Source organism: Rhinatrema bivittatum, chromosome 4 (genome assembly GCF_901001135.1).
Source record: "Rhinatrema bivittatum chromosome 4, aRhiBiv1.1, whole genome shotgun sequence".
Lineage (NCBI taxonomy): Eukaryota > Metazoa > Chordata > Amphibia > Gymnophiona > Rhinatrematidae > Rhinatrema > Rhinatrema bivittatum.
In genome coordinates, this window is record NC_042618.1 from 203904265 (window position 1) to 203929605 (window position 25341).

General features: G+C 46.3%; 1 protein-coding gene across 1 annotated transcript in view; it reads left to right on the top strand.

Moving 5' to 3' along the window:
• Nucleotides 1–25341, top strand: part of ZMYND10 (zinc finger MYND-type containing 10) — a 364741-nt gene that overhangs the window by 139778 nt on the left and 199622 nt on the right. Inside the window, exon 7 of the mRNA XM_029599566.1 lies at nucleotides 19494–19594. Coding sequence (XP_029455426.1) covers nucleotides 19494–19594 — 101 coding nt within the window. The remainder of the gene's footprint in view (nucleotides 1–19493; nucleotides 19595–25341) is intronic.

Genomic DNA, 25341 nt, shown 5'->3' on the forward strand with positions numbered 1-25341 from the left:
AGACTAGTAGGTTTTGGATATCATTCAAAATGTTTATGACCTAGAGATGGTTTTCCCAACACCCAAACACATTCATGTTTTTTTTTTTCCATGTATAATACCAGCGAAGACAATTGCTGTACTGGGAACACTAAACAAATTAATAAAGCTAAAAGTGTTATGTCCTGCTCCATTTCAAAAGCAAGAGTAAGGATGTTAATCATTATACTTTGAAATTCCAAAAGAAAAAAGAGGTGATTGGCCCTACAGACCAATTCTGGATTTCATATATCTGATTTTGCTAGACCTATCAGAGTAATAAATTAAAATAGACTATAATTCTGAATGCTGAATTTCCATAAAAAAAAATATGGGGTCAGCAGTCTTATTTCGCTCTCTTTCTAAATTTAGAACTGCATTTGCATGTTTTGTTTTTGATTGGGTCTTGATTTTCAAAAGCATTTATTTACATGTTTAATGCTGAGCTTTAAGTATGTAAAAGCATTTTACCCGTGAAAAGTGAGCTTTTGAAAACTGATATTACATATGCCTTTGATTTGTCAGTAGATTTTTATCTGCATTAGTTGTGAAAATTACTATGATATTATGCTATATTTGCATGCATAATTATTTAAAAAATTCACCTCAAAATAATGATAAAGTTTTTGTTGGAGAGCAAACTCCCTGAATGTTGCAGAGGGAAATATCTCTGGCGTACCTAGATTGGACAACAGATGCACATTTTAAGAGATTGGGGTGCCCTTTGCCAGGACTATTTTGCTCACAGTTGAGCAAAGAGCTTAGAGTACGGGGTCCATAAATTGATTAGAGTCAAGAGTCATACAACTATCATTACTCCATTTTCAATCAATGTTTAGTTGAGGATCAGTAGTTGCACATTGCAACTATGCAACAGCAATAGCATTCATAAATAAACAAGGGGGTACGTGGAGCCAAAGAGCTTTGGAGGAAGCAGAGCTATTATTCACATGGTCAAAAAAAACATTGCAACAACTTTCAGCATTTCACATTGCAGGTCAAGAGAATGGGCAAGCAGATTTTCTGAGCTGAAATACGATAGACCCAGTCTATTTGGCATTCAAGCAGAAAATGCAAAAATGGGTTGAAACATAGATGGTTCTAATAGCAACCCACCAGAATGCAAAGGGAAGAAGATCTTCAGCCAACAAAAGGATTATGGATGTGGTAATAAAGAAGTAGCAAAGAAAAACATTGCTTTATGCTTACATAAGATATGCCATACTGGGTCAGACCAAGGGTCCATCAAGCCCAGTATCTTGATTCCAACCATGGCCAATCCAAGTCACAAGTACCTGGCAAGTACCTAAACATTAGATAAATCACAAGCTACTACTGCTTATTAATTACCGTAATAGTTTATGGAGTTTTCCTCTAGGAACTTATCCAAACCTTTTTTAAATCCATTTACACTAACTACTGTAACTACATCCTCTGGCAATGAATTCCAGAGCTTAACTATGCGCTGAGTGAAAAAGGATTTTCTTCTATTTGTTTTAAATATGCTACTTGCTAACTTCATGGAGTGCTCCTTGGTCCTTCTATTATCTGAGAGAGTAAATAACCAATTTACATTAACTTGTTCAAGTCCTTTCATGATTTTGTAGATGTCTATCATATCCCCCCCCCTCAGTCGTCTCTTCTCCAAATTGAACTGCCATAACTTCTTTAGCCTTTCCTCATAGGGCAGCTGTTCCATGCCCCTTATCATTTTGGTCACCCTTCTCTCCACTTTCTCCAGTGCAACTATATCCTTTTTGAGATGCGGTGACCAGAATTACACACAGTATTCAAGGTGCAATCTCACCATGAGCTATAAAGAGGCATTACGACATCATCTATTTATTTGCCATTCCCTTCCTAATAATTCCTAACATTCTGTTTGCTTTTTTGATCTCCATAGCATACTGGGCCGGCGATTTCAATGTATTACCCACTATGATGCCTAGATCTCTTTCCTGGGTGGTAACTCCTAAGATAGAACCTAACATTGTAAACTACAGCAAAGGTTATTTTTCCCTATATGCATCACTTTGCACTTGTCCAAGTTAAATTTCATCTGCCATTTGGAAGCCCAGTCTTCCAGTCTCACAAGGTCCTCCTGCAACTCATCACAATCCACTTGAGATTTAACTACTCTGCATAATTTTGTGTCATCTGCAAATTTGATCACTTCACTCGTTTTACCCTTTTCCAGAACGTTCATAAATATACAAGCCGTTAAGCCCGTAAAAACGGGAGAGATTATAGTTTTGAAAAATGTAATGGAAGAGCCAAAGAACAAAATTAGAGTTGATGTCTACAGTGCACTTTTATATACTACGTTCTTTGTGTAAACAGAATTAGACCCTTTAATCAATTTACCTTGTTCTGAAGTCTCTTTAACTAATACTTTGATATCTGAAGCCTTCTAACTCTAGAAAATGGCACATAGAGCTGGGCTGCGCACAATTTTGTTTTTTGGTTCATTTTTGATGTCAGGTTCAGGGTGGAGCATTTCAGTCCACTCCCTGAACCGGAAAACTTTTTTCGTTTGGTTTTCAGAAGAGGCCCGAAAACACAACCCACTCCCAACCCTTCAAATGTAGTTAATTACAACCCCCTCACCATCCCGATTTCCCCCCCCCCCCAAACTTACTAAAAGCCCTGGTGGTCCAGCGGGGTTCCGGGAGCGATCTCTCCCTCTCGAGCCATCGGCTGCCACTAATCAAAATGGCGCCAGGGACCCTTTGCCCTTACCATGTGACAGGGGCTACCGGTGCCATTGGTCGGCCCCTGTCACAGGGAAGGAGCAATGGATGGCCCGTGCCATCGTCTAAGATGGCTCTGGCCGTCCATTGCTCCTACCATGTGACAGGGGCCGACCAATGGCACCGGTAGCCCCTATCCCATGGTAAGGGCAAAGGGCCACCGGCGCCATGTTGATTCCTAACTGCTCTCTTCTGCGCATTCGCGGCACGTCAGTCACCGCTCAATTATAAGAGAGATTAAAAGGCACCAGGCTAAGAACAGATCTCGGAAGCACTCCACTGTTTACCTTTTTCCACTGTGAAAACCAACCATTTAATCCTACTCTCTGTTTCCTGTCTTTTAATCAGCTTATAATCCACAAAAGGACATTGCCTCCTATCCCATGACTTTTTAGTTTTCTTAAAAGCCTCTCATGCAGAACTTTTCCCCTCCTTGGCCATTAATAGGCCATGTAATAAAGCAGCTCAAGAAGGAGTAGTTTAGTTTACTTTAGTTTAGTATATTTAAAATTTGTAGATCGCTTGGTGCACAAGGCTCTGAGTGATTTACAATGTTAGATACGTAATAAAATACATAAAATAAATGATAAAAACATAAAAAACATCACAATGCAACAATAGACCCATAGAACATTAAAACCAATCAGGCAAAAATGAGACAGAGCTAAACTGTAGGCCAGATAATATAGTCATATTAAGGATCAATGAACCCCAGTAGTCCATGAAGGGCCAGTAGGTATATGAGGTCCTAGTGGTACCAGGCTGGTCACAAAGACCATGGTATGTTGATAAAAGCAGACTGATAGTGGATCAACCATTGCATTTTCAAGGCAAAGGGGGGTCTCTTTTACCAGGGACCATGCGCACATGTTATAAAATAGTCGCATTCATGTGCACGAGTAGGTCTTAAAATCGACTCTTTAACCAGTAAGCTTTCATGCTGTTGATTCAACTCCCTTATTGCTCTCCTCTTTTACAGCAAGAGGAAAAGGGGAATTAGATTCAGACTGCAACCATCAAGGACATTGGATTTTACAGTCTGGAAAAATAAATGAGCATGGGGGGAAAACAAATAAGCATGGGGGTAACTTGCTGGCATGGTGGTTACTACCCTCAGCCAACATGCCTGATACTTTGGATGCAACTCCAACATTGCTCTCTGCTTCAACGGCAAGAGTTAACAGGGAATTGGACTCAGACAGCAACTGACAAGGGCCTTGACTTTGACGATTTGCGAATCTAAGTAAGGAGGTGGCTTGTAAGGTGCAGCAGAGCTACCATAAGCTTGCTGGGCAGACTGGATGGTTTGGTCCTTTTCTGCCGTCATTTTCTATGTTTCTTAAACCCCTCTCCATCCTTGCTTATGGCATTACTGTTGAGAGGGCGAGATTAGCCAAAAAGGGATACAAACTGTCAGTTATTAGAACAAGGTTAAGATCTAAAGAAAATTCCACAAAGAGAGCTTATTGAGGATTTGGTGAGTTTTTGCAGTTTATTGTAGACAGATTAACTGTTTGCCATGATGTTATAAATAGGAAATATTCTGACATTCTTACAGAAGAGCCTTGACATAATCTTGGCCTTGAATTCTTTAAAGGTACAGGTTGCAGCGATTTCTTGCATTAAAGGAAAAGTTTAAGGGGACATCTATATTGACTCACACGGAGATGTCACATTATCCCAGGACAAGCAGGATGCTAGTCCTCACATATGGGTGACGTCATTGGATGGAGCCCTATCACGGAAAACTTTCTGTCAAAGTTTCTAGAAACTTTTGATTGGCATACTGAGCCCACTGAGCATGCCCAGCATGCCATGATCCCTTGAGCCACAGGGGTCTCCCTTCAGTCTTCGTTTTTCCGCGCTGCAGTTAGTATCGCGGTGAAAGAGCCCTGTGTGAATTCTTCACACATCTACTGTGAGATAAAAAGTTTTAAAAAAATCTCTCATTTCATCCCTACATAGGGATCTTCCTACTCCACTGGCCGGTGAGTACAATTTTTCCTGTTTCGATCCGGGTTAAAGTAATTTTTTGGTCAGAAGGCCGTCGACAGCTGTCCGGCCTTCATCATGACCACGGGCTTCAAAAAATGCCCGAAGTGCCTTCGCACAATGTCGATTACCGACCCGCACATCGAGTGTGTTCTGTGCCTGGGAGAATCGCACGATGTTTCTTCCTGCCCTCAATGTGCAGAAATGACCGCCAAGGGCAGGAGGGCCTGGCAAGAGAAGATGGAACATCTCTTCCATATCCAGCTTATACCGTCAAAGTCGACATCAACTCAATCGTCTCCGGCTGGAGCGTCTAAAAGATTAGTCGTTTGTAAACATCACACTGATGGCTTTGGAGACCGGTTGTCACCGACTCCGTCCGCGGCATCGGTGAAATCGACGTCCGCGCTTGAAAAGGCCTTGGAACATAAACAAAACATCGTCATAGGCATCGACAGACGTCGACGCCAGAGGCCTTACTGTCACCGAGACAGCCATCGCCGAAGAGATCTCATCTACAAGAACCATCGAGACCTACTACTCAGAGGCGTTCCCCACCTGCAAAGGTGTCAGGCATCGAGCCACCACAGGGGATCTGTGGAAGTGCCGATGACACCTTTTCTGCCACCACCTATAGCTGCTCTGACCTCACCCAGCTATAAGGGAGGAACTGAACGGATTTATCCCCCAGGCAGTGAGAGAAGCTCTCTGGGATCTTTGTCCATCGACACCACTGGAGCCGATGCCGGTGCCGTCACAGATGCCTTCACCGATGCCAGTGCCTGCTCCGATGCCGGTACCGGACTTTTCAATATTCCAACCACGGATGTCCAAGCTCTACGCTGTAATCGGTGTTCTTCCAGTACAGCCTATCACTTCGATTCCAGTCGGTGACGATAATGCCTCGGGTGCTTTTCTGCCTTCTGAACCCATGCCAGGGCCTTCCGGACTTTCTCGGCCGAGAATCCCGGTCTCCCCGTCGATACCATTCTTTTCCCCACAAAAGCCACCGATGCCATCGATGCCTCCTCATGTGCCTCCTCCAAGGTGCCCTCCATTGGACTCTTGGGAAGCTAGAGACACCGACACATCTTCAGAGGACATCCTGTCTGAGCCGTCCTCACCTGAAGACAGGAAAAAGTCACCCCCAGAGGACTTATCTTTTACAAATTTTGTAAAGGAGATAGCTGACACTATTCCTTTTCAACTAGTGTCAGAAGAAGATATCAGACAAAAGACCTTAGAGGTTCTACAGTTTGTGGACCCTCCTAAGGAGGTCCTTGCAATCCCTGTCCATGAAGTCCTGGTGGACTTGCAACATAGATTATGGGAACATCCATGTTCAGTACCACCAGTAAACAAAAGAATGGATACCACCTATCTGGTACAACACATCCCTGGTTATCAGAGGGCCCAACTTCCACATCAATCTGTGGTGGTTGACTCCGCCCAGAAAAAGTCTAAGCAGATATGGCCCCACTCATCGACTCCTCCAGGCAAAGAACAAAAGTTCTTAGACACTCTAGAAAGGAAAGTTTTCCAAGGTTCCATGCTGAACTCCAGAATAGTGTCATATCAACTGTATATGACCCAGTATCAACTTAATCTGTGGAAACAAATGCAACAGCTTGCTGAGTCTTTGCCTCAACAATATCAGGATGCAGCAAATGACGTCATTCACAAGGGTCTTGAGGCAGGAAAGCACGAGGTACGTGCTGCCTACGACGGTTTTGAAAACTCCTCAAGAGTAGCTGCATCAGGAATCAGTGCACGTCGCTGGGCCTGGCTCAAGGCTTCAGACCTCAGACCTGAAGTTCAAGAAAAATTGGCGGATCTACCCTGTGCTGGTGACAACCTTTTTGAAACAAGGGTTCAAGATGCAGTAGCCCAGCTTAAAGAACACTGTGAAACTCTGCATCAACTGTCTGCTATCCCACAAGATACTTCATCTGCCACACATCGCACAGCATGTAAGGACACCAGAAAGCCCTACTATAGACCACGTAGGTTTTATCCACCAGCACCCCGTGGTAGAGCGTCCAGACCAGTGCAAAGAACCCAGCCTAGACAACTGAGAGCTTCTAGGCCTCATCCTCCTCCTCAAACAGGCCCGGCATCAGGCTTTTGAAAACCAGCCAGAGAACAGCGACCACTCCACCGACCCGAACCAAGAGTTACCAGTGGGAGGTCGGGTCTCTCTCTTCCAGCCCCATTGGTCAAACATCACAACAGATCAATGGATGCTATCAATTATAACACAAGGTTACCATCTGAATTTTCTCACAGTACCAAAAGACTCCCCACCAAAGTCTCTGTGGATACACAAGGATCATACCACTCTTCTGCAAGCAGAATTATCCACCCTTCTGAGAGCCAGGGCCGTGGAACCAGTTCCCCGACCTCAGCAGGACAGAGGATTCTACTCCCGCTATTTCCTCATTCCAAAGAAAACAGGCCTACGTCCCATCCTAGACCTCCGAAATCTCAACAAATTTCTACTTAAAGAAATATTCAGGATGGTCTCCTTAGGCACCATGCTTCCCCTTCTTCAGACAGGAGACTGGCTCTGTTCTCTGGATCTACAAGATGCTTACGCTCACATTCTAATATTCCCTCCTCATCGCAAGTTTCTGCGTTTCCTAGTGGGTCATCAGCATTACTAATACCGGGTCCTGCCATTCGGACTTGCCTCAGCACCCAGAGTGTTCACAAAGTGCCTAGCGGTAGCAGCAGCTCATTTGCACAAGGAAAGTGTACACATTTTTCCTTACCTAGACGACTGGCTCATCAGAAGCCAATCAAAACAAGGAGCTCTCACCTCTCTCAGGCTCACAATCAATCTGCTCCACTTGCTGGGATTTCTAATCAACTACCAAAAATCCCACCTCATTCCATCTTGCCTACTGCAATTCATCGGAGCAGAGTTGAACACCATAATGTCAAGAGCGTTCCTCCTGGAAGACCGGACGGAGACACTCTTCTCATTAGCAAACTCTCTGCGTTTAAAAACACAGGCGATAGCACATCAATTTCTAACTCTGCTAGGCCACATGGCCTCCACAGTTCATGTCACTCCTATGGCCAGATTAGCCATGAGAATAACCCAATGGACATTAAGATCACAGTGGATACAAGCCATTCAACCACTGTCATCCCCAGTTCAAATAACCCACCAATTACGTTCGTCCCTCCTCTGGTGGGTGACCAAGAACAATTTGCGCAAAGGCCTACCCTTCCAACATCCAGTTCCACAAGGAGCTTTAACTACAGATGCATCCACCTTAGGTTGGGGAGCACACATAGGCAATCTCCAAACTCAAGGTACTTGGACAAAACTCGAAGCAATGTTTCAAATCAAATCAATTTCCTGGAGCTTTGAGCTATATGTTATTTATTTATTTATTTAAAGGCTTTTATATACCGGAGTTCATGCACTTGTGCATACCACTTCGGTTTACACAGAACAAGGAACAGAAAATTACATCAAATTACATGCTCTACATGCGTTCAAGGACTGCCTTTCACACAAGACAGTTCTGATACAAATGAACAACACAGTTGCCATGTGGTACCTGAACAAACAGGAAGGTATGGGCTCGTATCTCCTTTGTCAAGAAGCCGCACAGATTTGGGACTGGGCCCTGACATATTCCATGTTTCTCCGGGCCACTTATCTGGCAGAAATTCACAACGTAGTAGCAGACCGTCTCAGTTGTCAATTCCAACCTCACGAGTGGTCCTTAGATCCCTTAGTAGCGACCAGAATATTTCAACGTTGGGGTCAGCCAACGATGGATCTCTTTGCATCCGAGCTGAATCACAAAGTGGACAGCTTCTGCTCCATGCACAAACAAACAAACCAGTTAATCAGGGACGCCTTTGCTCGCTCCTGGAATTCAGGTCTTCTATACGCATATCCCCCGATACCGCTAAAAACCAAGACTCTGGTGAAGCTGCAACAGGACAAACGAGTCCATGATACTCATAGCCCCGTATTGGCCTCGACAAATGTGTTTCCCCATGCTTCTCGATCTCTCGATGAGGAACCTGATTCGCCTGGGTACAGCTCCCACTCTCATAACTCAGGGTCCAGGGCAGGTTGCGCCATCCCAACCTTCAATCCCTATCTCTAACAGCCTGGATGTTGAAAGCTTGATCCTGCAACCACTCAATCTTTCAACTAATGTCTCTCAAGTGTTTGTAGCTTCACGTAAGCCTTCCACATGAAAAAACTATAGTTTGAAGTGGAAAGGATTCACCACGTGGTGTGCGCAGAAAAGTATTGACCCTTTTTCCTGCCCCATAACATCTTTGTTGGACTATCTCTGGCACCGTTCAGACTCTGGTCTCCAGACCTCATCAGTAAGGGTACACCTAAGTGCTATCTCAGCTTACCATCATACAATAGGGGATGCACTGATAACAATGCATCCCCTTGTTAGTAGGTTTATAAGAGGTTTAATTAATCTAAAACCCCCTATATGGTCACCAGTCACAGAATGTGACCTTAATGTGGTACTAACAAGGCTCATGCGTTCTCCTTTTGAACCCATGAATTCCTGTGATATTAAATTTCTTACATGGAAGTCTATATTCCTAATAGCCATTACAACTGCTTGAAGAGTTAGTGAGTTTCAAGCACTTGTCACATACTCACCCTATATAAAATTCCTACATGATCGAGTGGTACTCAGTACACACCCAAAATTCCTTCCCAAGGTAGTTACGGAATTCCATTTGAATCAATCCATAGTCTTGCCAACATTCTTCCCAAGACCTCACTCTCACCAAGGTGAGAGGGTTTTGCACCCCTTGGACTGTAAACGTGCGCTTGCATATTACCTAGATCGCACTGCAGTCCATAGGAAATCCACTCAACTCTTTGTTTCTTTTGATAAAAACAAACCTGGTAAAGCAATGGGCAAACAAACTCTCTCCAACTGGCTTGCAGATTGTATAGAGTTCTGCTATGAAAAAGCAGGCCTTCCTCTCCAAGGACGAGTAAAGGCGCACTCAGTAAGAGCAATGTCAACATGTCAACCTCAGTAGCACACTATCGTTCAGTGCCAATAGCTGACATATGTAAAGCTGCAACATGGAGTTCTCTTCACACCTTTGCAGCTCATTACTGTTTGGACAAAGAAGGAAGACAAGATTCAGCTTACGGACAATCTGTCTTAAAGAACTTATTTCCAGCATAATCCCAACTCCTTCTACATCCAACCTGCTGAGATTTTAGCTGCCTCAATGTTTTCCAACAGTACTCCAGTTGTTGTGCCCGTTGCACAAGTTGTTGCTGTTGGTCCACTACAAAATGACTCAGCCTGTAGCTTGCTAATCACCCATATGTGAGGACTAGCATCCTGCTTGTCCTGGGATAAAGCAAAATTGCTTACCTTGTAATAGGTGTTATCCCAGGACAGCAGGATGTAGTCCTCACGAAACCCACCCGCCACCCTGCGGAGTTGGGTCCAACACATTTTATTTTATTTTTGCTAATGCTTATTGCTATACACGAGACTGAAGGGAGACCCCTGTGGCTCGAGGGATCATGGCATGCTGGGCATGCTCAGTGGGCTCAGTGTGCCAGTCAAAAGTTTCTAGAAACTTTTGACAGAAAGTTTTCTGTGATAGGGCTCCGTCCAGTGACGTCACCCATATGTGAGGAGCTGAGGACTACATCCTGCTGTCCTGGGATAAGACCTATTACAAAGTAAGCAATTTTGCTTTTTTCAACAAGGAGTTAAACATCTTATTCCTACATTGTCATCTATGATACTGTTATGGAATTTGAATTTGGTAGTAAGTGCATTAGCAAGCCCTCCTTATGAGCCGTTAGAATGAGCGACTCGGAAGGACTTGACAGTGAAAACTGCATTTTTATAGTCAATTACCTCAGGAAGACACATTTTGGAGTTTCAGACTTTGTTTTGCAAGGCTCCATTTCTAAGGTTTAGTAAGGATTCTGTAATACTGAGACCTGTTACATAAGGTAGCTTCAGCATGCCATTTAAATCGGCACATAATATTATCATCTTTTGATGAGAAGGATTGCAATCTTTAAAGTTCTTAGATATCAGGAGATTTGTAAGAGAATATTTAAAGATAAGTGAATCTGGTAATTCTGATAGATTGCTTGTGTTTTTCAGTAGCACAAGTAAGGGAGAAACCACCTCAAAGGCAACCATCACAAGATGGATTAAAAAAGCCATAGTATCTGCATATTTACTACAGGGGCTGCAAATGTTGGAAGGCATCAAAGCCCATTCGACTAGAGCACAGTCTTCATCGCGGGTGGAGATACCTACAGTAATCTGGTCGATATGGATAAAGCAGCAACTTGAACAACTCTAGGTCAATTTGCCAAGCATTATAGGTTAGATGTTCTCATGAGACAGGATGCTAATTTTGGGACAGTTGTCTTAAGAGCGAATTTGCAAACCACCCATTTTGTTGTAAAGGGGTTTTGATACTTCCCACATGTTCTTGGCTAGTGGAGCAGAAGGACAAGGAAGGAGAAATTAAGACTTACCTGATAACTTCCTTTCCTTTACTTCTCCTCACCAGTTAAGAAACCCATCCTGGGATATGCAAATTGGGCTACCTCTATGAGAATGAAATATTATTGACTCAATTTTATAAATTGTAAAAAGAAAAGAAAAAATTAATGAAATGGTTTGAGAAGATTTTTCATTCCTCCAAGAATTTTTAAGGCTAGATTTCTTAGTTAAAGTGCTTCTCATAGTGTAAGTTGATGATTTATCTCAGAAAGTATATATATTACATTTTTGTGTGTTTTTGTTGAGATTAGGTCAAAATTTTAGAGTTCAGTTTTTACATTTTTGTGTTGTTTGCTAGTTGCTATAATTTAAATTTAGCTTTAACAGTAGTACCCTGGCTCTGTTGAGTCCCATGCGTGACATATATACAGGTAATATCATAAAAAAAGACTCTGCCTCCAACTGCTGGATGAGGGGTCTAAACCCACATGTTCTTGACTGGTGTAGCAGAAATAAAGGAAAGGAAATTATCAGGTAAATCTTAATTTCTGTTTACTATGTTATTATTCTTCTACATGCACTCAGGAGAGGTGATCCAAGGGGCATAGTTGAGGCAGAGTAATGACTTACACCCGTACTTTTTGATTTTAATTACCCTGCACAAATTACATCCTACTTGTAGCAAGTGTAATTATGTGTAATTGACCTATTACCTATGGATTTTCAAATCAAAATTATGCACAGACTTTATTGCTATGTAAGTTGTTATAAAATTACCCTTCCTATGTATAACAGGAACTGGTACTCCTTGTAAGTAGTGACACCAGAGGCTTTTGACTTCCTAGCGAGAGACCAGATTATTAATTGAATATTTTGTTGGATCTATTTCAAAATTATTCCATAAAAGTAAGAAGCTTGCAAATGAGGTAGTTGGACCATTAGCGCACCATAGATTAAAGGGGGTGCACTGCGAGGATAAGCCATAACAGAAAAACTAAATTAATTCTCTGCTTCGGTCTTCATTGCAGAGAATGTTGGGGAAATACCCACATTGGAACCATTTTTGGTAGGCGATGATTCAGAGGAACTGAAGTAAATTACTGTGAATTTGGAAGAGGTGGTAGAACAAACTGGCAAAGAAAATAATAGCAAATCACCTCATCTGATACTAAGTATTTGAGAAGAACTCAAATATGAAATTGTGAATCTATTATTAGCATTTTCCCACAGATAAGCAGGCTGAATTAACCATGCTGTCTGGGTGCTCCCTGGCTGCCCGATACAGGAACTTCTCCAAGTATGTGCACCTGCATGTCTGCGCGGTGCCTTCCCACACAACTGCCCCCTCTGCTTCAGTTCTCCTTTTTTCCAGTGCAGCAATGGATGTTGAATCTTCTCCTCTGACTACTTTATCTATCTCTTGTCTAATTTTCCCTTCAGTGATCTCCCAAACAGCACTTTTTAGTGCTACATTGGGCCCCAGAACACCAGGATTCAAGTTCTGCCAATGGACATAGTCAATGGTACTTGTGCCTGGGGCCAGAGCACGCCCAGGCATCCTATGCGGATTATTATTATTATTATTTTTAACTTTTATATACCAATCTTCTTGTATAGAACACAAATCAAACTGGTTTACAGTGGAACAAAAAACTTCGCATGAAAGCATTACATAGAACCAAAAAACATAGAATATACTTTGCATAGATAACAATAAATACAATATATACTTTGCATGGATAACAATAAATAGAAAGGGCTATGATTGCAGTTGGATGTCTCATTGGGCTCAGCGGCAAAGGGCTGTGAAAATAGCCCGACTTCGGGAGGAGGAGCAGTCGGGCTCCTATGCCCCTTCACAACGATCCACTCACTCCTTTCCGGCATGGGGGCCTAAACACCACAAGGAGAGAAGGTGTTCCTCCTCTCTTCAGCCCTCCTCCACGGCTAGAAAGGAAGCCAGAGGGAAGCCCGGGAAGGACCACCCGACTCCAAGGGAAAGGGCTCTGTCCTCTTCTGTGTCAGTTCCATTGAGGGATCGGGCCACAATCCCAACCATGAAGCACGCACATAATCGTCATCCACCACCCGACACGGACCCCTGATCGACACACTCCAAGCGGCTGATGCAACCAGTGTTGATGCATGCGTCAGAGAGACCGCAACCAGCATTGGCTCCATCAATGACACAGAAATCATCGACGCATGTATCATCCATACCGACGCATATGGCGCTGGTTACTGCACAGCAGTACGGTGGAAGGCTAAGCACAAAACACACCACGTTGCACAAAAGTGTCGTCCTTCAGCTGAACAAAGTCCACCCTCCTCCAGGGATCCATTTTCTCTCCTTTCTGACATGGAACCTTCAGGATATTCGGAAGGTGAGGCTCCATCACACTTGGGCCGCTCTTCTGCTACCCCGAGCAGGGACCACAGAAGACCAAGTGATTCTGGATCGAAGAGCTTGCCTAGCCCTTTGAGGTAAGATGATGACCTGGATCAACTACATCGTCCTCTCCATTCTTCACCGCCCAAGAGGCGCAGGACATCTGCGCCTTCTGCCAAAAGATTAAAAGGGGCAGCGACCCATATCATCTCCCTGATGACGGGACTCCTGCAGATCTTTTTTGATTCCGTGGTATCTGCGCAAATTTCTCATTCTCCCTCGAGTCCGTCACCAGAGGCTTCGTTGCACTCTCCTTATTTCTCACCACCAGGAAACCCCCCAAGGACTCAAATGTAGAGTGGAGTCTGCAGGCTTCTGACCCTGACCAGGACTTTGATTACTTCTCCCCCTCTCCATGCTCCACAGGGATCCCCCTCGGACTCCCCGGAAGGCCCACCTGAGTCAACTTCTCCACTGGAGGATTTGTCGTATTCTACGTTTATTGAGAAGGTGGGCTCCCTCTTGCTTTTGGAGACTATGCAACTGCTGGACCCCAGGGCTAAGGTTCACGGAATGTTAAAGATTTTTGATGTCCTGTCAGAACCGATGGCTTTACCTTCCCATTCAGTTCTAGGATGGATAAGGCAGGGGAGTCCCCCTTTTCGGCTCCCACCACTTCTCGTAAAGCCGCACTAAAATTCTTGATGCGAAAATCGATTCACTATGGGCCAGTACATCTGCTCCTCGCATCAGTGGTAGTCGAGTCAGCCATGAAGAAATCCAGGAAGACAAGGCTTTACTCCAGAACCCCCCCAGGCAAAAAAAGCCGCTATTTAGATGGTTTCGGCAAAAAGGTGTTCCAGGGGTCCATGCTGACAGCTAGGATTCAACAACACCACTTTTACATAACTCAGTATCTCTGTGAATGCCTGCAGTCTCTTAAAGGCATTGAGGAGCCTGCTGCGGGGGATACCCAGCAATGACAGATTATATCCGATCTCGAGGAGGGATTACGACACCTTCTCTGGACAATCTACGAGGGATTTGAAGTCTCTACCCATATATCAGCGGCCTCCATTGCAGCTAGATGGATGGCTTGGCTGTGAGCCAGCACCATTAGGGAGGTTGTGCACGAGAAATTGGCAGACCTCCCGTGCAAAGGGGATAATATGTTCAGAGACAAGTTGTATGAGACAATCTCACAGCTTAAGGAGCAAAGTGTTGCAGTATCCTTGCTAATGTCACCAGTAGACCAGCCAGACGCAAAGCGTTACTACTCCTCTTACCGCAAACCCTTCTATCCCAGATGCTCCTACATATCGTTTCCGCCTTACAGACCTCCTCCTTACCAACAAGAGAAGCCACAAACCCAATTATCCTAGCCGTGGGGCCAAGGACAATCTCAACGACCCCCAAAGTCGTTGCAGCAGTCTTTTTGAGGTCCCCACGAACACAGCTACACAACCCAGTGGGGAGGCCACCTTTATTTCTTCGCCTCAGCATGGTCTCATCACATTCGACCGTTGGGTTCTCAGTATCATCCACCACGGCTATCTTCTCAATTTCCAAAAACCTCCACCCATACCACACCTTGTGTCCCCATCTAGGGGAGAAGGGAATGCCCTCCTCCTAATTCAGAAATTCCACATCTTCAGCAACGAGTGATTCAACGAATCCCTTCCCACCATCATCTTCAGGAATTCTATTCCCAATTCTTCCTTGTTCCCAAGAAAAATGGAGGATCATGGCTGATTTTGGATCTCAGGGCTCTCAATCGCTTCATTGTGTGAGAGAAGTTCAAGATGACCTCTTTCAAGTCCATCTTGCCCTACCAACAACCCAATGACCAGATGTGTTCCTTGGATCTCAAGGATGCTTATGCCCACATTCCAAAGCACCCCTCTTCTTGGCGCTACCTCTGTTTTCAAGTGGGCATTCATCAGCACCCAGGGTGTTCATGAAATGTCTTGCAGTAGCTGTGGCCCATCTTTGGAAGCAAGGGATAAAGCTGTTTCCTTACCTGGACGATTGGCTGCTTGTAGCTCCAAACCCGGAGCTGCTTCACACCCATCAGCTTTGAGTTCTGAATTGCCTGGAGAATCTAGGCTTCACCATAAACTATGAAAAATCTCACCTTGAGCCCACTCAAACCCTCCAATTTATAGCTGCAATCCTCAACACATGCCTTTGCAAAGCTTTCCTTCTGCAGGACAGGATTCGCACCTTTCAAATCTTAGCCTCTGCATTAAAATGTCTCTCACGACCCACAGCCCGTCAGATCCTCACGCTGTTGGGCCACATGGTGGCAGCCAGGTTTGTCGTCCCTCATACACGTCTTCACATGCGCTGACTTCAATGGGGTTTCAAGCCTCAGTGTTCCCAGAGATCTTACCCTATGTCGCAACCAGAGACCCTCATCCCACTGATGATTTCAGATATGTACTGGTGGCTAACTCCAGGGGTCCTGCAGTCGGGTGCCCCTTTCTGGATACCAAATCATCAAATGGTCTTCAGTACAGATGCTTCCACCATGGGATGGGGTGTACCTGTCCTCCACCTCAAGATGCAAGGACTCTGGATACTAGCCGAGCGAAAACTCCAGATCAACCTGCTGGAGCTACGAGCCATACGGTATGCTATTTGAGCCTTCCTACATGTTCTGTAACACAAATCGGTCATGATATACACAGACAATCAAGTAGCCATGTTCTACATAAACAAAGAAGACAGGTCAGGTTCCAGGACTCTCTGCCGGGAATCGAATACACCTGCTAGAATTGGCGCTTGCACCCTCCATTCAGTTGCAAGCCACCTACCTCCCAGGCATAAAGAACACAGAGGCTGACAGACTCAGCAGGATTTTTCATCCTCACGAATGAGAACTCAGTTTGGGGGTAGCGTTGTCCCTATTCCACTGCTGGGGGACTCCTCGGGTGGATCTCTTTGTGACCAAGAACAATGCGAAGGTACCGGAGTTCTGCTCCCTCTATCCAAGCGACTGACAAATAGCCCAGGACTCCTTCCTTTTCTCGTGGACGGAGCATCTGTTCTATGCTTTCCCTCCGATACCCCTCATCGGTTGGGTAATTCAGAAATGTATTGCAGATGAGGCGGACCTCATTCTGATCGGAACTCTAGTGCATCCAATGCACGATTCATTACATCTGACTGTGTGAAGATTGAAAGGGAGGTACTAAGCCACCTTCCCATTCCAGCGGAGATACAGGACATTCTCATTTCATCCAGGAGACCTTCCACGAGTCTGAACTATGCAGCCAAATGGCACAGGTATCGCCATTGGTCCTCATCAGTCTCCCTGGACCCTTTCCAATCTTCCCCAGAACAGCTGCTTCATTATTTCCACTTACTCTTCAAATATGGTCTTAAGGTTTCCTCCATTCATGTGCACCTCAGCGCTATAGTGATGTACTACCCGCTCAATCAAGGTACCTCCATCTCGACACATTCCTTGGTCTCTTGTTTCATTAGAGGTGCCTTGCGGCTACATCCTCCAAGATTGCAGCCTGCCGTGCCTTGGGACCTAAACACAGTTTTAGAAACCCTGATGTTCCCTCCATTTGAACCTATGCAGTCATCCTCGTTGAAATACCTCACATGAAAAGTCCTATTCCTTGTGGCTATAACCTCGGTGCAACGAATAGGTGAATTGCAGGCGCTGGTGCACTATGCTCGTTATCTTCAATTCTACCATGACAAAGTCACCTTGCGAACTCACCCCTCTTTCCTGCCCAAGGTGGTCTCCGCCTTTCATTTGAATCAGACCATAACTTTACCAACATTTTTCCCTAAGCCACATTCTTCCAGCCTGGAAGCTCTTCTACACACGCTGGATTGCAAAAGGGCGTTAGCCTACTATAAACAAAGAACTCATAAGAACATAAGAAATTGCCATGCTGGGTCAGACCAATCCTACTCTCTGTTTCCTGTCCTTTAACCAGTTTGTAATCCACGAAAGGACTTCGCCTCCTATCCCTTGACTTTTTAGTTTTCTTAGAATCCTCTCATGAGGGACTTTGTCAAACGCCTTCTGAAAATCCAAATACACTACGTCTATCGGTTCATCTTTATCCACATGTTTATTAACCCCTTCAAAAAAATGAAGCAGATTTGTTAGGCAAGACTTCCCTTGGGTAAATCCATGTTGACTGTTTTCCATTAAACAATTTTGATCTTGAGAACAGTTTCCACTATTTTTCCCCTAAAAGGCATTCCCAGCTCTTCCTCTCATTTAACCCGAATGCCCCGGGTTAAATGAGAGGGCTTGGCAGTATCCAAACGAACCCTTGCGAACTGGCTAACTCAATGTAGTCACTTCTTCTGTTATGCTGCTTGTTTGGAACGCCTGACATCAAGAGTAAAGGCCCATCAGTTGCAAGCGGTAGCAACTTCAATTGCTTATCTCTGACAGGTGCCAGTTGAAGATATATGCAAAGCGGCTACTTGGTCGTCGCTTCTCACCATCACATCTCACTACTGCTTGCAACAGCAAGCTAGCTCAGACACAGTAATGGGACAAAAAATACTTTGTCATGGCACTAATTCTTAGGACTATCCACGATATATTGGATCCTTGCATGGCCAGCTCTAAACAGACCGGATCACTAAGAATCTACATTCCTCCAGGTCTGCTCCCACCACTGTGCTTGGAATCCCAGACAGCATGGCTAATTCAGCCTGCTTATTTGGGGGGGGGGGGAGCAAGTTTGCTTACTGTAAACAGTGCTTTCCGTAGATAGCAGGATGAATTAGCCATACGTTCTCACCCTCCTCCCTGGACAGCTGGACAGTCTCTACTCTTTCTTCTGCTCATGCCCTTCTGCACTGCGTTCTTCTGTGCTTTGGAACCAAATGAAGCAGAGGGAGCAGTCGCACAGGAAGGCACCTGTGTAGGCATGCAAGAGCATTGGGCATTGGGCCACTAGGGGGCGGCCAGACAGCTTGGCTAATTCATCCTGCTTTCTACAGAAAATACCGTTTACAGTAAGCAAACTTGCTTTCTGTAACTTATCATTAATATCTGCCACTGTCCTTTAATAACTGAAGGCAAGCCATCATAATTCCAATTTTTAAAAAGGCCTCCAGATCAGTAAGCCTGACATTGTTGCAGAGCAAAATGATGGAAATAGAATAATTGGGCATATGGATAAACATGGTTTAATTGGGAAGAACCAGTATGGATTTAGCAAAAGCAAGACTTGTCTTATTAATCTATTATAATTCTTTGGCTGTAGAAATATGCTGGTGAATAAGGACAAGCCAGTCAATAGTGTAGATTCAGGATTTTCAGGTGGCATTTAATAAAGTCCTTCATGTGGGACTCTTGAAGAAGTTACATACAGTAGGACGCAATGTCCTGTTGTAGATTAGTAATCAGTTCAAAAATAAAATAGGAAACAAAGCAAAATATTAAATGGTCAATTTTTCCTGTGGAGAGAGATGAATAGTTGAGTGCCCCAGAGCTCTCCACTGGGACCAATTTTAGCTTATATATTCATGATCTAGAAAAGGGAGCAATTATCAAATTTGCAGGTGAAACAAAAGTATTCAAAGTAAATAGAACAGAAGCAGACAGGAATTACAAGAGAACTTTGTGAGACTAGTGAATTAAACATCTATATATTATTGAATGCCACTTTGTTCAAATGTTTTTGTGGAAAAGTGGATTATAAATAATAAAATAAAACATCTCCTCTTTACTGTCTCTCACCTTTCTCCTTTGTTGGCTCCATAGAATACTGTATACTAAATGTTTCTTTTCAGAACGCTATTTTGTTTGCACTTTTTTGTATCTTTTGATTGAGGCTTTTGTTGGTTTCTCTACAGTTTGCCCCTGAGTGGTCTCAATCGGCTTCTGACCACTCACAATGTTCCCTGCCTGCTAGTTCAAATGGTAGAGCACTGTCCTTGGAGTCGCTATGAAAAAGGTATGAAGCAGCTCACTCTCTCCATCTCTCTCCAATCCACATTTACTGGTTATTCCTGTCGCTCATGTTCTCTTGCTTTCTCACTTTATTTTCTTGTTCTCCTAGGACAAGCAGGATGGTAGTCCTTACATATGGGTGACATCATCAGATGGAGCCTGGCAAGGAAAACTTCTAGAAACTTTGACTGGCAAACTGAGCATGCCCAACGTGCAACTATCCACGCATCCACGTGGGGTCTGTCTTCAGTCTCTTCTTTTCCTCGGAGCTGCAGCCTCGCAGTGGTGGAGCTCTTGCTCTTTTTTGTGGAAAAAATTCCATAAAGTTCATTTTTTGCTCTGCGCTGGGTCTCTCTTTGGTTCCCTGTTGGTTTTTCTCATTAGTCGGTGAGTTTTTCCTATCCTTGGTGACCGCCGGTCATTGTGCCCTTCTGGTCTTCTGTGCGCCTAATGGTGTCTGGCTTCCGTCGGTTCCCCCAGTACCCCTGGACTATGTCCTTAACAGATCCTCACAAAGTGTGTATCCTGTGCCTGGGAACATTGCACGATGTTTGGGGCTGCAATCTGTGTGTGCAGATGACTCCAAAGGGCCATTGGGCTAGGCTGGATAAGATGGAGAAGGTTTGGGCAAGTCTGACCCCTCCACCCTGGCATCAAAGCATTATCTTAATCTAATTCCTTCTACTTTCAATTGTCCTGAATTACTCTACCTGTTCATTGTAACTTTCATTCTTATAATTTATGGTTTTCCCCTGGTTTTGATGTAAACCGGTACGATAAGACACAGTCTTGAGCATCGGTATATTAAAAGAATTTAAATAAGTAAATAAATTGATGCCCAAGGACCGAGGGGAACCCTTTGTCATCGATTCTTCGGTGGTTACTCCTTCCCCAAGACTTTCGGGGGGCAAAGACTCAGGGGATCGACCCGTATTGGTCTCCTCGAAGTCGCAGACTTCTGGATCCTCATCCTCGGTGCCAGGGAAAGACTAGACTGAGCACCGTGGGGAGTCTCGAAAACACCGCCACCAGTCTCTGTCCTTACATGGAGCTGGATTCAAGCTGGCCTCGGCACTTTCTGCCTTGCCCCCGAAGCGGCCCCAGCGAGAGGAGGCCCCATCCTCCCTCAAGTCTGGTGGCCCAAGGCCATCCACACCAATCCCGGTGTCTGGCATTGACCCCCTCAGCATCCCAAGGAGGAGCTGGCCTCTCCTCTCCCCTATCAACCTGTCCTTTCAGTGGAGGCTTTCGAGGTAGAGCTGGAGCATCTGGTGCGCCTAGCGGTAGAACACACTTTGCTCCTGCAACCGATGTCTGTGCCTTCCCCAACTCTGTGGTATCACCGTTGCCCGCATCGATGCCCATGGTATCCAGCTTGGAACCGTTGTTGGATTGCCTCGATGTCCTCCTCAGTATCCTCCCAACACAATTGTTGCCGGTGCCCCATGATTTCTTGGTGGCCCAGCAGGCACCGAAGCATAAGGCATCTGAGCCAGTCCTTGTCGGGGACTCCTCTAGGGACAAGGGACAGTCAATGCCTTCTATGCCACTGGAACCCCCGTGCCGCGCCCCATGCTGCCGAGGCCATTGTCTCCACCCTGGGATGTGCCCAGTGCTCCCCAGCCTCCCCCTTTGGGTGGCCTTGATGAGCCTGAGGACCCTTATGACCCTTGAGAAAGGATATCTCTGATACCTCGTTGGTGAATTCCGATGGTCTTCAGTTGGAACCCTTTCCCTTGGAGGAGCAGTGTCTGTCCCCACCGGAGGACCTGAGCCTCACAGAGTTTGTCCGGGCTATGGCGGAAGCCATACTCTTCCAACTTATGACGGAGGTAGATGCCTGCCACAAAATGCTAGAGATTCTCCAGTTCGTGGATGCCCCGAAGGAAGTGGTGGCGGTCCCCGTCCATGAGATTCTCCGTGAACTGCTCATTTGGCTTTGGGAGCACCCGCTCTCTGTGGCCCTAGTGAACTGGAAGGCTGATGGAGTGAATCTCTTGCAGCAAGCTGTGGGCTTCGATAAGTGCCAGCTTCCCCACCAATCTGTGTTGGTAGAGCCTGCGCTGAAGAAAGCAGAGGTCAAAGACTTATGCTTCGGCTCCGTCTGGCAAGGAGAATAGGTCATGGGATGCCATGGGTAGGAGGGTGTTCCAGGGCTCCATGCTGGTGGCCCATATCACTTCCTACCTGATATACATGACCCAATACATCCGTATCCTCTGGAAGCAAGTCCAGGAGCTTGCGGATGGCCTTGCCCAGCAGCCTCACGAAGCCCTTATGACTATTGTCTGCCAGGGCCTTGAGTGTGGGAAGCACGAAGTGCGTGCGGCCTGTGACGTCTTCGAGACGGCGGGCTGTGTAGCTGACGCCGGCATCTCAGTGAGGTGCCTTGCTTGGCTCCATGCCTTGCACCTTCGCTCTGAGGTTCAGGACCAGCTGGCTGACCTGTCTTACACCAGGGATAACCTTTTCGGTGATAAGGTGAAGTATGTGGGCGCACAACTGAAGGATCACCAGGAGATCCTCCAGCAGTTGTCGGCAACTGGCTCGCCCTCTCATCAGCTTCCAAGAGGTCTTCCCGGCCTGGGCCGAGAAGGCCCTTCTACAGGCAATGGAAGTACTACCTTCCTGCCCCTTGCTCTCAACGACAGCAGACAAGTACTAGGGGCAGATCCTGTCAGCCATGGGGTCCCAGGTCCCAGCCAGCATCCCAGGCTAGCCTTGCTATGGGGTTTTGACTGGCTGCAAGGGAGCATAAGCCAGTGGTATCGACCAGTGCTGGAAGACCTGCCAGTCAGGGGCTGGCTCTGCTTCTTTGCGGACTGGTGGCCATCCTTGACTTCGGATCAGTGGGTCCTGTCCATCATCCAGCATGGCTACAGGTTGAATCTCGTGGATGTCCCACCGGATTCTCCCATGCTCACTTTGAGGTCCCATCTTGCATCCAGACTTGTCCATAGCGGAACTCGCTGCCCTTCTAATGGCCAGGGCAGTAGAACCCATTCCTTGGGAGCAACAGTGGCGGGGGTTTTTACTCCCGTTATTTTTTTATTCCAAAGAAAACAGGAGGCCTCCATCCCATTCTCGATTTGCGAGCCTTGAACAAGTTTCTCAAAAGGGAAAAGTTCAAGATGGTATCCTTGGGCACCCTAATTCCCCTCTTGCAAAGAGGGGACTGGCTTTTCTCCCTCGACCTGAAAGATGCTTACACCCACATCAAGATCTCTCCCAGTCACCAGAAGTATCCCTGCTTTGTGGTGGGCCGCCAGCTTTTTCAATTTTGCATGCTCCCATTTGCCTGGCCTCCACGCCAAGGGTCTTCACAAAGTGCTTGGTCATGGTGGGCTCCTCTTTACATCAGCTGGGATCCCAGGTCTTTCCATACCTGTATGACTGGTTGGTCAAGAGTGACATTCAAGCAGGAGCGTTGCAGTCTCTACACTGGACTATTCGGGTATTGGAGCACCCGGGGTATTTAATCAATTACCCAAAATCCCATCTCCGTCCATCGTCATGGCTAGATTTCATAGGAGCTGTGTTGGACGCAATGCAGGAGAAGGCCTTTTTGCCCCACGACAGGGTCTGTGCGTTGCAGTCCCTGGCAGGGGAGATCCAGGAGAGGCAACTAGTTCTGGCACGATGCATTTTGCAGCTTCTGGGGCACATGGCCATAACCGTCCATGTCTGTCTGCATAAGCCTGTCTGCATTTGCCTGTCTGCATAAGCGCCGAGCCCAATGGTCCCTGTGCTCTCAGTGGCAGCAGGCCATCCAAGATCTCCATGTCTGCATCCAGATTTCCCCCGCTCTCAGGAATTCCCTGGCTTGGTGGAGATCTCATCCAATCTGGAGCATGATACGCCATTTCAAGCTCCCCCAACCTAGATTATTCTTATCACAGATGCATCTCACCTAGGTTGGGGAGCCGACGTCGACGGCCTCCGCACCCAGAGTCACTGGACCATCCAAGAAGCCCGATGTCAGATAAACGTCTTGGAGCTGCGGATGATCCAGTATGCACTGTGGGCCTTCCAGGATCGCCTGGCCAACCACGTGGTCCTCATTCAGACAGACAACCAGGTTGCCATGTGGTATATTAACAAGCAAGGGGGCACCAGATCCTTCCTTCTCTGTCAGAAGGCAATGCAGATCTGGTCCTGAACTCTGGCTCAGGGGATGTTGCTCAGGGCGATGTACTTGGCCGGGGCGGAGAATACTCTGGCAGACAGGTAAAGTTGCACCTTCCAATCCCACAAGTGGTCCCTGAAGTAGGAGGTGGCGGATTGAATCTTTCATCTCTGGGGAACCCCGGACGTGGATCTATTTGCCGTCTCCTGCAACAGAAAGGTTCCTCAGTACTGCTCCATGTCCAGGACAGACGGCCAGCCAGCTACAAATGCATTTGCCCTCCCCTGGGGAACGGGCCTCCTATATGCGTATCCTCCACTTCCGTTGGTAGCGAAAGCTCTCTTGAAGCTTCGCCAGGACCAGGGGACCATGATCCTCATAGGCCCCCATTGGCTAAGACAGGTTTGGTTTCTGCTCCTGCGGGAACTCTCCCGGCGGGACCCAATCCATCTCTGGACTGCACCAGACCTTCTCACACAGGATCATGGCAGGCTGCGCCACCCCAACCTCCAGGCCCAGTCCCTCCCAGCCTCTTGACCTCTCAGAGGAGGTGTCTCGAGTCCTCATGGCTTCAAGAAAGCCTTCTACAAGGAAGCCTCGTGTACTGAAATGGAGGAGGTTTACATCTAGTACGAGCAGAAGAATCTCAATACCCCCCCCTCCCCTTCTCTTGCCTGATCCAGGACCCTCCTGGTTTATCTGCTACACCTTTTGGAGGATGAGCTTAAAACCAACTTCGTTCGGGTGCATCTTAGTGCCTTACCACTAGGGGGTGGATGGTTCGCCCATCTCAGTGCAGCCGATTGTGGGGCGGTTCATACGTGGGTTAGTTCAGCTGTGGCCTCCCCTACGGACCCCAGCGGTGTCCTGGGACCTTAACGTAGTGTTGGCTCGGTTGATGAAACCACCGTTTGAACCACTGTGCTTCTCGACACTCAAGTATTTGACCTGGAAGGTCATATTCTTGATGGCAATCACGTCGGCGTGCAGGGTCAGTGAGCTGCACGCCTTGGTGACTTATCCGCCCTACATGTGATTTTTCCATGACAGGGTGGTTCTGTGTACCCACCCTAGATTCCTGCCGAAGGTGGTGACGGATTTCCATTTTAACCAATCCATCGTCCTACCCACTTTCTTCCCTAAGCCTCATTCCAACCAAGAGGAAAGGGCACTGCACATACTGGATTGTAAGAGGGCGTTGGCCTTCTACCTGGACCGGACGGCAGGCCATAGGCAGTTCTTTGTCTCTTTTGATTCCAACAGGCTGGGGGTGGCTGTGACTAAGTGTACTCTTTCCACCTGGCTAGCGGACTGCATCTCTTTTTGCTGTGACCAGGAGAGACTGCAGCTGGGGGGCCACGTCATAACTCATTTGGTTAGAGCCAAGGCAACCTCAGTGGCTCACCTGCGTGCAGTTCTATTGGGGGAGGTCTGCAAGGTTGTGACATGGAGTTCTCTCCACACCTTTGCAGCTCATTATCTGGACAGGGATAGCCGCCAGGATGGCAGGATTGGCTAGTCTATCCTCAGGAATCTCTTCCGGCTGTGAACCCAACTCTTCCTGCTTAAGGCCCATTTTTGGGTTCAGACTGTCCCCACTGTGACCACCAGCACCTCCATTGTTG